The sequence below is a fragment of the Carcharodon carcharias genome, chromosome 2, assembly GCF_017639515.1.
Source record: "Carcharodon carcharias isolate sCarCar2 chromosome 2, sCarCar2.pri, whole genome shotgun sequence".
Taxonomy (NCBI): Eukaryota; Metazoa; Chordata; class Chondrichthyes; order Lamniformes; family Lamnidae; genus Carcharodon; species Carcharodon carcharias.
In genome coordinates this window covers 222,494,686-222,508,001 of record NC_054468.1, presented here as the reverse complement: position 1 = coordinate 222,508,001, position 13,316 = coordinate 222,494,686, and the positions used below count along the sequence as shown (strand labels likewise).

Here is a 13,316-nt window from a genome sequence, read left to right as displayed (position 1 = left end):
CCTTCCTGCATCCTCTCCAGTACCTCTAGATTTTAATATGACTAACAGAATTAGGGAGCCAGATTCATCTATCCATTCAACACTGTGGCAACCAAAAGTTTGAACACTTTGCCTCCACTGCCTTGCAGGGAGTTAATTATTTAACAGTTGCATGCAGTAGTGGTGGAGAAAGGGGATCTAGGAGGAGATTACTAAATGACCTTCCTCAGCTGCATCTGTTCTGTAATCATCTTGAAATCTCAGTGGTTTAGCAAGATGACAGGCAAAACAAAAAAAAAACATATAACAATCAAATTTCAGAGTTGACATACCCTAATCACTCTTGGGCCACAGATCCACTCTTCTTGCTAGGGAGCAAATTACCTTATACAGGGAACATCTCCACTAATAGTTTAATAGATGCTGAAAACCTAGAGCTTTTCTGAAATGGAAGTAATGTCTTGAAAGAAGACCTTCAGCACAAGATGATTGCAACAAAACATTCTTTTGCAAGAAGCGTGTTAATAGGTGAGCTGTAATAGAAATGTGAAATCTTAGAGCAAGTTTTTTCCCCTTACGGAAATAGTACTTGCTCTTAAAAGTAGCTGACTGTATTTGACAAACATGCAACCAGCTACCACTTCCACAGCTTTGTTTGAGAATATATAATAGGCAACTCAAGATTGATCAGCACTTTTAATTAGACAATTAATTTCCTTTACAAAATGTATTATGAACATTAATTTTAAGTAAACAAAACACATACAAAATGCCACTGAATGTTCTACCATAATGTAGAAGAAAAGCATGTTTGTAAATAGGAGTTTCTGCAAAAAAACAGTTTGAAAAATATAGTGCAAATTTAAAACTGAATCTCAGTGGCATTGTGAAAAGAACCAAATATAAAGTTGAATCAATGGAAGGTTAGATGTTCTGGAAGATGGTTGGACCATATGAAACATGTTCACTTTATTTTAGGGGGTAAAGTACAGCTCTCTGAGCAATTATTTTGAGACAAAACACAGCAAAAACTACTGGCAACAAAATTAACGTCAACCAATTTGGCTTTTCAGCAAAATAAGTTATTTTTTAGTTTAAAAAAATACACATTGGTTCAGTATCTTATAACAGTTATTTAGCTGTAAACTTCCCATATGAGCGATGCCATTGCACTTACCCATGTGAACATGTCCCAGTTTCCAGTTCCCATTCACACAAAAAACTGCAAGCAGAAATCTGTGTTAAAGCCCACTGGTCTGCATAACTTTTGAAATATAAAAGTCTAATAGAGGCCATGGAGGTTATAGCACCAGAGCGAGATGGATGTGTGCTACAAGAGTTGGCTTTTGTCTGTTTCTCTATATCACATAAGGCGAGAGATGTTTTTGTGACCCAAACTGAATTTTTCTTTGAGTTTATGGGGATGACAGTGAATCTCTTTTCAGATTAGGATGCCCCATAGCAGTGATAGCTTTGAAATTCTGTTGAGGTTTCTTATACAGCTCTTGAGCCCTTATTGGCCAAACTGCTTTAGTTTAGAGCTCCCAAAGTGTATAAATTCATAGTAATTCAAGTCACAGATCCAACAATTGCACAATGCTCCTCCAATTCATGATGGCCTTTGGAAGAAAATCCACCAAAAAACAGTAAACCAAACCAGGAAAAACTCCAACTAAAATGTAGAGCTTCTGAAATGTACAGGTGTTACTGAAAATTGTTTTATGCGGACGAGCAGAGTCTGAAGAGGTACATGTAGAAAACATATTTGACAGCCCTGCAATGTTGGTGCAGGAATTAGTCAACCAATATCGATGTTTATAAAGACCTGATCTGAAAATAAATTGCTGTCAGCACTTTGATCATTGATAAAATTACTTGCATAACGTAGTCAGGTAGTAGTCTGTTTACAAATTATCAACCCGTTCTTTAAGTACAATACCTTTCAATATCCTAATAAGAAATAAGCAATACCCATTCCTTATATCATGAAGAAATCCAATGAAGAGGTTAAAGTTTTTCTTCCATATATTAAATTAAGCAATATCAAAAAGTACCAAAAATCAAAAGGATCTCATTCCTTTACATTTTTATTATAAAAATAACTTAATATGAAGCAAAGAAAGCTGTACTTTGTTCAGTCTTCAGGAGCTCCTATGAGTTTTTGGGACAATGAGAAGAGGAGTCTGTATTAAGCACTTCTATCATTGTTCTTTTTGTTGGAAAAGTCTCCAATACAGCTGGAAGACTGGAGTATGATGCTGGTAGGCTAAAGGGTTGAAATAAATAACTATTATATACTACACCAGTCATTTCATGAATTTTTAAAAATGCTTCAAAGTTTAGAATGTCACTTTTTATGGAAAAAACAGTACCACTGAATCATAAACCTAAAAACTTGAAAGGTTATTGCGGACAACTGGTTTAACCATCCACGACCCGAAAACGCTAAAGCACAATTGGGATCTGCTCTCGTCTGCTGAAACTGCATCCTGGAATGCAAAAATAACCCCCCAACTTATTTTTTCTCTACAGATCATCATCTTAAACTCCTCTCCATATCCTCAACGACAATAAGTGTCAGGAGCTCATGGACTTCTTTGTCACAAAGATAAAGACCATCCAATCAGCGGCCACTTCTGCATCCCTCTTCCACTTGCCTACCAGGCCAAACTTCATCTAAAAATCTCCCCTGGCCTAGTCCTGAACTCGCAGCTTTTTCCAGTTTCTCTCATCTCCCCTCAAACCCTCTCCGAACTCATATTTTCCAGGAGGCCCAGCTCCAGCTCCTTTAACCCTATTTCCACTAAACTGTTGATCCAGCTTCCCCTTCTGGTCCCCATGTTAGCTGATATTATAAACACCTGTCTCTAGTCAGGTGTTGACACTCTTCTTTAAATCTGCCATCATCATCCTCTCTTTAAAACTTCAACACTTCACCCCACTGTCTTTGCAAACTATTGCCCCATCTCCAACCTTCCATTTCTCTCCAAAGTCCTTGAATATGCTTTCACCTCACAAATCCATGCCCATCTTTCAATCCATCCAATCAGGCTTCCACCCTGCTGCAATACTGAAACAGTTCTTATCAAAGTCACAAATAACATCCTATGCGATTCTAACGAAGGTAAACTATCCCTCTTCATCCTTCTCAAATTGTCTACAGCCTTTGACACGGCTGTCCATTACATCCTCCTCCAATATCTCATCACTGTGGTCCAGGTGAGTGGGACTGCTCTCACCTGCCTGCATTTTTATCTACCTAATCAGAGCCAGAGAATCACTTACAATGTCTTCTCTTCCTGCATCCTTACCTCTGATGACCCCCAAGGATCTATCCTTGACCCCCACCTATTTTTCGTCTACTTGCTGCCCCTCCATGTCATCATCCAAAAGCATGGTATCAAGTTTTCATGTGAACACTGATGACACTCAGTTTTAATTCACTACCACCTCTCAGCTCCTCTACTGTTGTTAAACTATCAAACTGCTTACCCAACATCAAATATTGGGTGAGGAGAAATTTTCTTAATTAAATATCGGGAAGACTAAAGACACTGTTTTCAGTCCCCACTCTAAACTTCATTCACTGGCTATCAAATCCATTCCCTTCTCTCCAGAATCTCCTCACACCCCTCTACTTCACCTTCCTTCTTTAAACCACTCCTTAAAGCCTATCCTCTTTGACCAATCTTTTAGTCATCTGACATAATACCTCAAGTGACTCAGTGTCACATTTTGTTTTATTTCCAGAAGGCATTTGATTAAGTGCCACATCAAAGGTTACTGCAGAAAATAAAAGCTTATGGTGTAGGGAGTAACATATTGGCATGGATGGAAGATTGGCTAGCTAACAGGAAGCAGAGAGTTAGCATAAATGGGGATCTTTCTCTGGTTGGCAGGGTGTAATGAGTGGTGTGCCACAGGGATCAGTGCTGGGGCCTCAACTTTTCACAACTTGTATAAATGACTTGGATGAAGGGACCGAAGGAATGGTTGCTAAATTTGCTGATGACACAGATAGATAGGGAAGTAAATTGTGAAGAGGACATAAGGTGGCTACAAAGGGACATAGATAGGTTAAGTGAGTGGGCAAAGATCTGGCAAATGGAGTATAATGTGGGCAAATGTGAAATTGTCTATTTTGGCAGGAAGAATAAAAAAGCTTATTATCTAAATGGTGAGAGTTTGCGAAGTTCTGCGATTCAGAGGGATCTGGATGCCCGAGTGCATGAATCACAAATGGCCAGTACGCAGGTACAGCATGTAATTAGGAAAGCTAATAGAATGTTACCATTTATTGTGAGGGGAATTGATTACAAAAGTAGGGAGGTTATGCTTCAGTTGTACAGGGCACTGGTGAGAGCACATCTGGAATATTGTGCACAGTACTTGTTTCCTTATTTAAGGAAAGATGTAAATGCGGTGGAAGCAGTTCAGAGAAGGTTTACTAGACTAATACCAGGAATGGGCAGGTTGTTTTATGAGGAAAGGTTGGACAGGTTAGGCTTGTATCCACTGGAGTTTAGAAGAGTAAGAGGCAAGTTGACTGAAAGCTTTAAGATCCTGAGGGGTCTTGACAGGGTGAATGTGGAGAGGATGTTTCATCTTGTGGGAGAATCTAGAACGAGGGGTCACTGTTTAAAAATAAGAGGTTGCTCATTTAAGACAGAGATGAGGAGAAATTTTCTCTCTCAGAGTGTCATTGAGTCTTTAGAACGCTCTTCCTCAAAAGGCGGTGGAAGCAGAATCTCTGAATATTTTTAAGGCAGAGCTAGATAGATTCTTGATTAACAAGGGGGTGAAAGGTTATTGGGTGTAGGCAGGAATGTGGGGTTGAGGTTACAATCAGATCAGCCATGATCTTATAGAATGGCGGAGCAGGCTTGAGGGGCCGAGTGGCCTACTACTGCTCCTAATTTGTATGTTCGTACGTTTTATAAAGCTCCTGTGAAATGCCATGGGACATCTTATTAGATTAAAGATGGTATGTAAAAATAAGTTGTTGGAATGAGTCAATGATTCATTTCCTTTGGTATTTGCAGTATTTAATGGTACAAGGATTGCAATCAATTCCTTCATACATCAGGGAAGCAATTTTAACCAATGGTCTCCATTTGGTAGTTTCCATGCTGAAACAACACAAACACAGAGGGCAGATGTCACATTTTAACATTGGAAATGACCTTATAATAAACATTTTGCTGTTGCGTTAGAATTATTGCCTTCAATTAAATAAAGGACTAAATGAAACATAGTAACGAAACATATTAACAGGAGCAGTGTGGAACATAGTCATGTGCTACTGCTTGCAACATTCAAACCTAATTCCACGTAAAAACATAAATGTTAATGAGATGGTTACTAAAGTCATTCAGCATACACACAAAGCATCTTGTGAAGTACAAACATATCAAAACAAAAAATGCTGAATTTAAAACTTGATTGTGCTATTTTAGTGTTGGTCCTCCTTGTTAGGCTTAGGAATGTTGTGTTTCAACGAATACCAATCCGCATGACGAGATTTTTCCTCTCAATGACGTAATCTCATTCTTCTAGTCAGCTCAGCCAGGATCAGAAAGGGACGCCTTGTTACTGCGCTATGCCATCAAGATATGCTTGGCATATTCCTCTAAATGTGCACTTTATGTTATCATTAAGTGCCATTTATGGTATGATGGTATAAATCAGCCATGTGCCAAAAAGCTCTAGCCAAGTTAAAAAAAAAAATCTGGTGCCCGATTTGGGATATCAAATCCAAATTCAGTTTTTAGTAAACTGAGGTCAGTATGAACTGATGCTGAACCCACAACCGTCTGCTGCCACAGGCCAAGGTGACAACTGCAGATGTTTCTGTACCAGAGCTATAGTTTTAATTAAGAAACTATATATGTTTTATCATGCGTCAAAGGAATAAAAGGTTGCAAATGCTGCAAGCCTTTGAATAAGGTGCAAAAAACTGATCAATTTTCATGGAACCCACTGTCATTAAACTCAAGACTCAAAGCATTATCAAATTGTTCCTAAATTTCTTACCTTTTCAAATTCATCCAGCTTTTTCCTATTTTACTGAAAGCCTCTGGACTTGGTGTTGTCATAGCTTCAAAATCTACTAACTGAAAATAATGAAAGAGTGATTAAAATACTCATCCAAAACGACAAAGAACGCATTTCAACAAAAGTCAACAGATTAATACATGGGTGTCCAATCTGTGGCCAAGCAGCCATTGAACCCAAGCAATGCACCTCACGAAGCTCATGGAAGTAAAGTTGTGATTTTCTTCTCTATTTGTCACAATTTGAATTTTGTCAAGTTTATGAAAGGGCTGTTCTTAGTGCTAGTACTCACTCTTGGACAAATCCTACAATAGAAAATTTAGGTCAGTCAATATCTGCAGCTGGAGATAAATACACAAATGGACACTGACTGCAAATTGATATTTGGCACTTAAATTTCCAAGTTACCCACCGAAGCAGTCCATGAGGTCAAAACAATGGATAAACTTGCTTCAACAGCTTTGTGTTTAATTGCCTCATACACTTTTTAAAAACATGTTTGTAAAAAGCAAAATATTGACATCATGAGCTAAAACTAACCACAATCTACTCAACATTGAGGTAGCATGAGTCTGAATTCACAATTATATAGAGACAGTTCAGAATGTTGTGGTGCTTGTTGCATGGCTCATTTGCAAACAACAATGTTGAATTATCAAAAACAAAAACAAAATTACCTGGAAAAACTCAGCAGGTCTGGCAGCATCGGCGAAGAAAAGAGTTGACGTTTCGAGTCCTCATGACCCTTCAACAGAACTGATTTTTCTTTACAATGAGAGGGGTGAAATATAAGCTGGTTTAAGGTGGGGTGGGGGAGAGTAGTGGAGGGAGGGGGTGTTGTTGTAGGGACAAGCAAGCAGTGATAGGAGCAGATAATCAAAAGATGTCACAAAGGAACAAAAGAACACAGAGGTGTTGAAGTTGGTGATATTATCTAAACGAATGTGCTAATTAAGAATGGATGGTAGGGCACTCAAGGTATAGGTCTAGTGGGGGGGCATAAAAGATTTAAAAATAATGGAAATAGGTGGGAAGAGAAAAATCTATATAAATTATTGGAAAAAATACAAAAGGAAGGGGGAAGAAACAGAAAGGGGGTGAGGATGGAGGAGGGAGCTCAAGACCTAAAGTTGTTGAATTCAGTATTCAATCCGGAAGGCTGTAAAGTGCCTAGTCAGAAGATGAGGTGCTGTTCCTCCAGTTTGTGTTGGGCTTCACTGGAACAATGCAGCAGGCCAAGGACAGACATGTGGGCAAGAGAGCAGGGTGGAGTGTTAAAATGGCAAGCGACAGGGAGGTTTGGGTCATTCTTGCGGACAGACCGCAGGTGTTCTGCAAAGCGGTCGCCCAGTTTACGTTTGGTCTCTCCAATGTAGAGGAGACTGCATTGGGAGCAACGAATACAATAGACTAAGTTGGGGGAAATGCAAGTGAAATGCTGCTTCACTTGAAAGGAGTGTTTGGGCCCTTGGACTGTGAGGAGAGAGGAAGTGAAGGGGCAGGTGTTACATCTTTTGCGTGGGCATGGGGAGGTGCCATAGGTGGGGATTGAGGAGTAGGGGGTGATGGAGGAGTGGACCAGGGTGTCCCGGAGGGAACGATCCCTACGGAATGTCGACAGGGGGGGGGTGAAGGGAAGATGTGTTTGGTGGTGGCATCATGCTGGAGTTGGCGGAAGTGGCAGAGGATGATCCTTTGAATGCGGAGGCTGGTGGGGTGATAAGTGAGGACAAGGGGGACCCTATCATGTTTCTGGGAGGGAGGAGAAGGCGTGAGGGCGGATGCGTGGGAGATGGGCCGGACACGGTTGAGGGCCCTGTCAACCACCGTGGGTGGAAAACCTCGGTTAAGGAAGAAGGAGGACATGTCAGAGGAACTGTTTTTGAAGGTAGCATCATCAGAACAGATGTGACGGAGGCGAAGGAACTGAGAGAATGGGATGGAGTCCATCTGCAGTTTTTGTTTTTTATATTAATGTTGAATTATCACCTAGTCACTTTCAATAGTTTGGCTTTTCAGACTCTTGAGTCTTCACGTTATGCAAAAAGGGAATAATGTTTATTCACCTTATCTCCCCATTACCTCCAGTGAGACTAAAAAACATTTCAAATAGACTGAGGACACAAAGCAAAAGAAGGCCATAAGACATAGGAGCAGAAATTAGGCCATTCGGCCCATCGAGTCTGCCCCACCATTCAATCATGACTGATAAGTTTCTCAACCCCATTCTCCCCGTAATCTTTGATCCCCACACCAATCAAGAACCTATCTATCTCGGTCTTAAATACACTCAATGACTTAGCCTCCACAGCCTTCTGTGGCAATGAATTCCATACATTCACCACTCTCTGGCTAAAGAAGTTTCTCCTCATCTTTGTTCTAAAAGGTCTTCCCTTTACTCTGAGGCTGAGCCCTCGGGTCCTAGTCTCTCCTACTAATGGAAACATCTTCCCCATGTCCACTCTATCCAGGCTTTTCAGTATTCCGTAAGTTTCAATCGGATCCCCCCTCATCCTTCTAAACTCCATCAAGTATAGACCCAGAGTCCTCATATGTTCCTCATATGTTAAGCCTTTCATTCCTGGGATCATTCTCATGAACCTCCTCTGGACCCTCTCCAGGGCCAGCACATCCTTCCTGAGATACGGGGCCCAAAATTGCTCACAATATTCTAAATGTGGTCTGACCAGAGCCTTATAAAGCCTCAGCAGCACATCCCTGCTTTTATATTCAAGGCCTCTCGAAATGAATGCCAACATTGCATTTGCCTTCCTAACTACCGACTCAACCTGCAAGTTAACCTTAAGAGAATCCTGGACTAGGACTCCCAAGTCCCTTTGCACTCCAGATTTCTGAATTCTCTACCCATTTAGAAAATAGTCTATGCCTCTATTCTTCCTACCAAAGTGCATGACCTCACACTTCCCTACGTTGTATTCCATCTGCCACTTTTTTGCCCATTCTCCTAACCTGTCCAAATCCTTCTGCAGCCTCCCCGCCTCCTCAATACTACCTGTCCCTCCACCTATCTTTGTATCATCTGCAAACTTAGCCAGGATGCCCTCAGTTCCTTCATTTAGATCATTAATGTATAAAGTGAAAAGTTATGGTCCCAACACTGACCCCTGCGGAACTCCATTAGTCACCAGCCGCCATCCTGAGAAGGACCCCCTTATCCCCACTCTCTGCTTCCTGCCAGACAGCCAATCTTCTATCCATGCTAATACCTTGCCTCTAACACCATGGGCTCTTATCATACTGAGCAGCCTCCTGTGTGGCACCTTGTCAAAGGCCTTTTGGAAGTCCAAGTAGATAACATCCATTGGCTATCCTTTGTCTAATCTACTCGTTACTTCCTCAAAGAATTCTAACAGATTTGTCAGGCATGACCTCCCCTTGATGAAACCATGCTGACTTTGCCCTATTTTACCATGCACTTCCAAGTATTCTGAAATCTCATCCTTAATAATGGACTTTAAAATCTTACCAACGACTGAGGTCAGGCTAATCGGCCTGTAATTTCCTGTTTTTTGCCTAACTCCCTTCTTAAACAGGGGTGTTACATTAACGATTTTCCAGTCCTCTGGGACCCTCCCTGACTCCAGTGATTCCTGAAAGACCACCACTAACGCCTCCGCTATCTCTTCAGCTATCTCCTTCAGAACTCTGGGGTGTAATCCATCTGGTTCAGGTGATTTATCCACCTTCAGACCTTTCAGTTTTCCTAGCTCCTTCTCCTTGGTAATGGCCACCATACTCACCTCTGCCCCCCGACTCTCTTGAAACTTTGGGTATGTCACTCGTGTCTTCCACTGTGAAGACGGACGCAAAGTATCTATTCAGTTCTACCGCCATTTCTTTGTTCCCCACTACTACTTCTCCAGCATCATTTTCCAGCAGCCCAATGTCCACTTTTGCCTCTTACCCTTTATATATCTAAAAAAACTCTTGCAATCTTCTTTTATATTACTGGCTAGTTTACCCTCATATTAAATCTTCTCCCTCCTTATTTCTTTTTTATTTGTCCTCTGTTGGTCTTTGTAGGCTTCCCAATCCTCTGGTTTCCCACTGCTCTTCGCTGCATTGTATGCTTTCTCTTTAGCTTTTTTGCTGTCCCTGACTTCCCTTGTCGGCCATGGTTGCCTCGTCCTCCCTTTAGTATGCTTCTTCTTCCTAGGGATGAATTTTTGCTGTGTCTCCCAAATTACTCCCAGAAACTCCTGCCATTGCCATTCCACTGTCTTTCCTGCTAGGTTCATCTCCCAGTCAATTCTGGCCAGCTCCTCCCTCATGCCTCTGTCGTTGCCTTTACTCAACTCTAATACTGTTACATCTGATTCCAGCTTTTTCCTCTCAAATTGCAGGGTAAATTCTATCATATTATGGTCACTTCCTCCTGAGGGTTCCTTCACCTTGAGCTCCCTTATCAAATCTGCCTCATTACACATCACTAAATCTAGAATGGCCTGTTCCCTAGTGGGCTCCACCTCAAGCTGCTCCAAAAAGCCATCTCGTAGACATTCTATAAATTCTTTTTCTTGGGATCCACTACCAACCTGATTTTCCCAGTCTACCTGCATATTGAAATCTCCCATGATCACTGTAACCTTGCCTTTCTCACACATCTTTTCTATCTCCTGGTGTATTTTGTGCCCCCCCATCCTGACTATTGTTCGGAGGCCTGTACATAACTCCCATTATGGTTTTTTTACCTTTGCGGTTCCTCAACTCTACCCCCACAGATTCTACATCATCTGACCTTACATAATTTCTTGCTATCGATTTAATTTCATTTCTTACTAACAAAGCAACTCCACCCCCTCTGCCAATCTGCCTATCTTTTCGATAGGATGTATATCCTTGGAAATCTGTGTCAATAGGCAATAATAAATATCCACAAGTTTTAACAGGACTGTCCCCAGCTATGAACTAGACAACAACTTGTATCGTATAGCACCTTTAATGGAAAAACCTGCCAAGGCTCTTCAGATCTTCACAGGAGCATAACAGAATCATTAAAGATGAAATATAGCTTTCTCAATGAGCAAGTAGATAATTTGCAGAGCCTTGTGTTTTACTGAGAAGTACTAGATGTACTTAGACACAGCAGCAGCATGTACCATCTACAAAATGCACCGCAGGAATTCATCAAGGCCCCTTCAACAGCACCTTCCAAACCCACAAACACTACCATCTAGAAGGACAAGGGCAGCAGATGGATGGGAGTTACCCTCCAAGTCACTCACCATCCTGACTTGGAAATGTATCGCCGTTCCTTCACTGTTACTGGGTCAAAATCCTGGAACTCCCTTCCTAACAATACTGTGGGTGTACCTACACCACATGGACTGCAGCACTTCAAGGAGGCAGCTCACCACCACCTTATCATCAGCAACTAGGAATGGGCAATAAATGCTGGCCCACCAGCGAAGCCTACATCCCATGAATGAATTAAAAAAAAGAATGTCAAAAGTTTGATCTTCAATTTGTGTTCAGCAAAGCTAATTTCAGCTGGGGCTCTAACTGAATACAACTGAGCATTCTATGGTAAATGTTTGCACAACTTGTAAGTAAAGTATCCTTTGAATTGTTCAAAGTCCTGTGAAGCTTTTCAGTTAAATATGGAAGGGAGTGCTTCAGATTATAACAATCAACCCAAGAACTTGCAGTGAGGGATAGATGGCTTAAAATCAAAGAATAAACCACCACTATTGTGTATAACTTAAATTTATTATGTGATGCTATGAATATTTCAAAGAAAAAGGTTTTTTTTCATTTCTGTACTATTCTAAAGATGAGCAAAAGGAGTTTTGTTTTGGAATGTGTCCAATTTGTGTTTTCTACCCCCCCGCCTCAGATGTCAGGCACCATTAAAATCCTAATCTTCCTAAGAAATGTAAACAAAAATTATTTTGCACATGACAGACTACATTCTCCAAATTCTTACAACTTCAAAAGGCGAAGGTTGCAATAGTCCATTTTAAAATTCAGGAGTAATGCACTGAGGTGAGGACAGCTGACAGGATTACAAATCACCCGTAAAATCTGAACACTTGAAATGTGAACCAAAACTCCTCAGTCTGTGACTCCTCAGAATGTGCACTTTTTTTCCCACTGCCCAACTTTCTCCAATCAAAGATGGATTGAGAAATCCAACTCCTTAGGGTAGAAACAGGTTTTTCCTTTATATATGGAATGATCTGTCAAATTATACTTATTGCCTTATGGTTCATGGTAACCTGTTTGGTATAGTTTTCAGATCCTGCCAACTAAAAATGCTTTTGTTAAAAAATTGCTGTCCAATCTTGTCTCCACACCTGTATATCATTTTACCACTATTTACATCCCTTCCCATCTTCTGAGGAGTTAGATCAATTTGTCCTGGCTTTTCCTCTCTCCTTCCCCCTCCCCTATACCGATTATCCCACCCATTCCCTAACCAAGATTCCTGGCCATCTTGGAACCTGCTCATTAAACCCGGTTAACAACCAAACAAGTTTGCATCCAAATGCAAGTCATGTCAATCACTTGCTGGGTCAGGTGGAGGAAATCTCACTCTACTGGAACATTTTCATATGAGGAAGGGCAGAATTAAAAAAGAGAAACAAGTATGAAGAAAAAAATGACTTGCTCTCTGTTCACTGAAAGGTGCCCCATCAGATCAATGAGTTGAATGACTGATGAAAATTAATGAGGAGAAAACCGCCCACAGGTGATTGTTACTAGTTCAGTCACTACTGGTTGTCAGATTGGGATGTTGAATGGAGCACTATGCGAAGCAAACTTGTTCCATCTTGAGAAATTTATTTTTACATGTCTTTAACTACATCATGAAGAAAATATAGATTATACACATTTTCAATTAAGTTTCAGAAAAATCCACACCCTTTCTATTGCGCCTGCTGAAAAAGGCTATTTTTAAAAATTCATTCATGGGACGTGGGCTTCGCTGGTTGGGCCAGCTGTTATGGCACATCTGATGGTAAATGCCGAGCTGCTCAGATCCCAAATGGCAACTTGAAACAACTGTTTTGCAATTTGTATAAACTTCGAGATGCATGCCTTGAAATCAGTAGTAATAAGACTGAGTCTTATAGATTTCTTATAAAACTAAATTAAACTTTATTAATAAAAGAAATTATTTTAAGTACACACATAGACCTACAAATTACCACTATGATAATTTCTAAATCCCCTAGTTAACCTAACTCCCAGTTATACTTTCGATAAGGCAACAGTAAGACACAGAGGTTTTAAAAGACCCAGGAAAAGAAACACGATAC

General features: G+C 40.7%; 1 protein-coding gene across 7 annotated transcripts in view; it reads right to left on the bottom strand.

Moving 5' to 3' along the window:
- Window positions 1-661: 661 nt before the first annotated feature.
- Window positions 662-13,316, bottom strand: part of ttc13 (tetratricopeptide repeat domain 13) — a 69,758-nt gene continuing 57,103 nt past the window's right edge. For 6 of the 7 annotated variants that reach the window (XM_041212956.1, XM_041212965.1, XM_041213004.1 and 3 more), the window contains 2 exons: window positions 6,013-6,092; window positions 662-2,245 (listed from right to left, as the gene is read on the bottom strand). In XM_041212956.1, the coding sequence (XP_041068890.1) occupies window positions 2,131-2,245; window positions 6,013-6,092 (195 nt within the window). In that variant the 3' untranslated portion in view covers window positions 662-2,130. Of the gene's footprint in view, window positions 2,246-4,984; window positions 5,109-6,012; window positions 6,093-13,316 lie in introns of those variants that run through there. The other variant, XM_041212975.1, reaches the window with a different exon arrangement.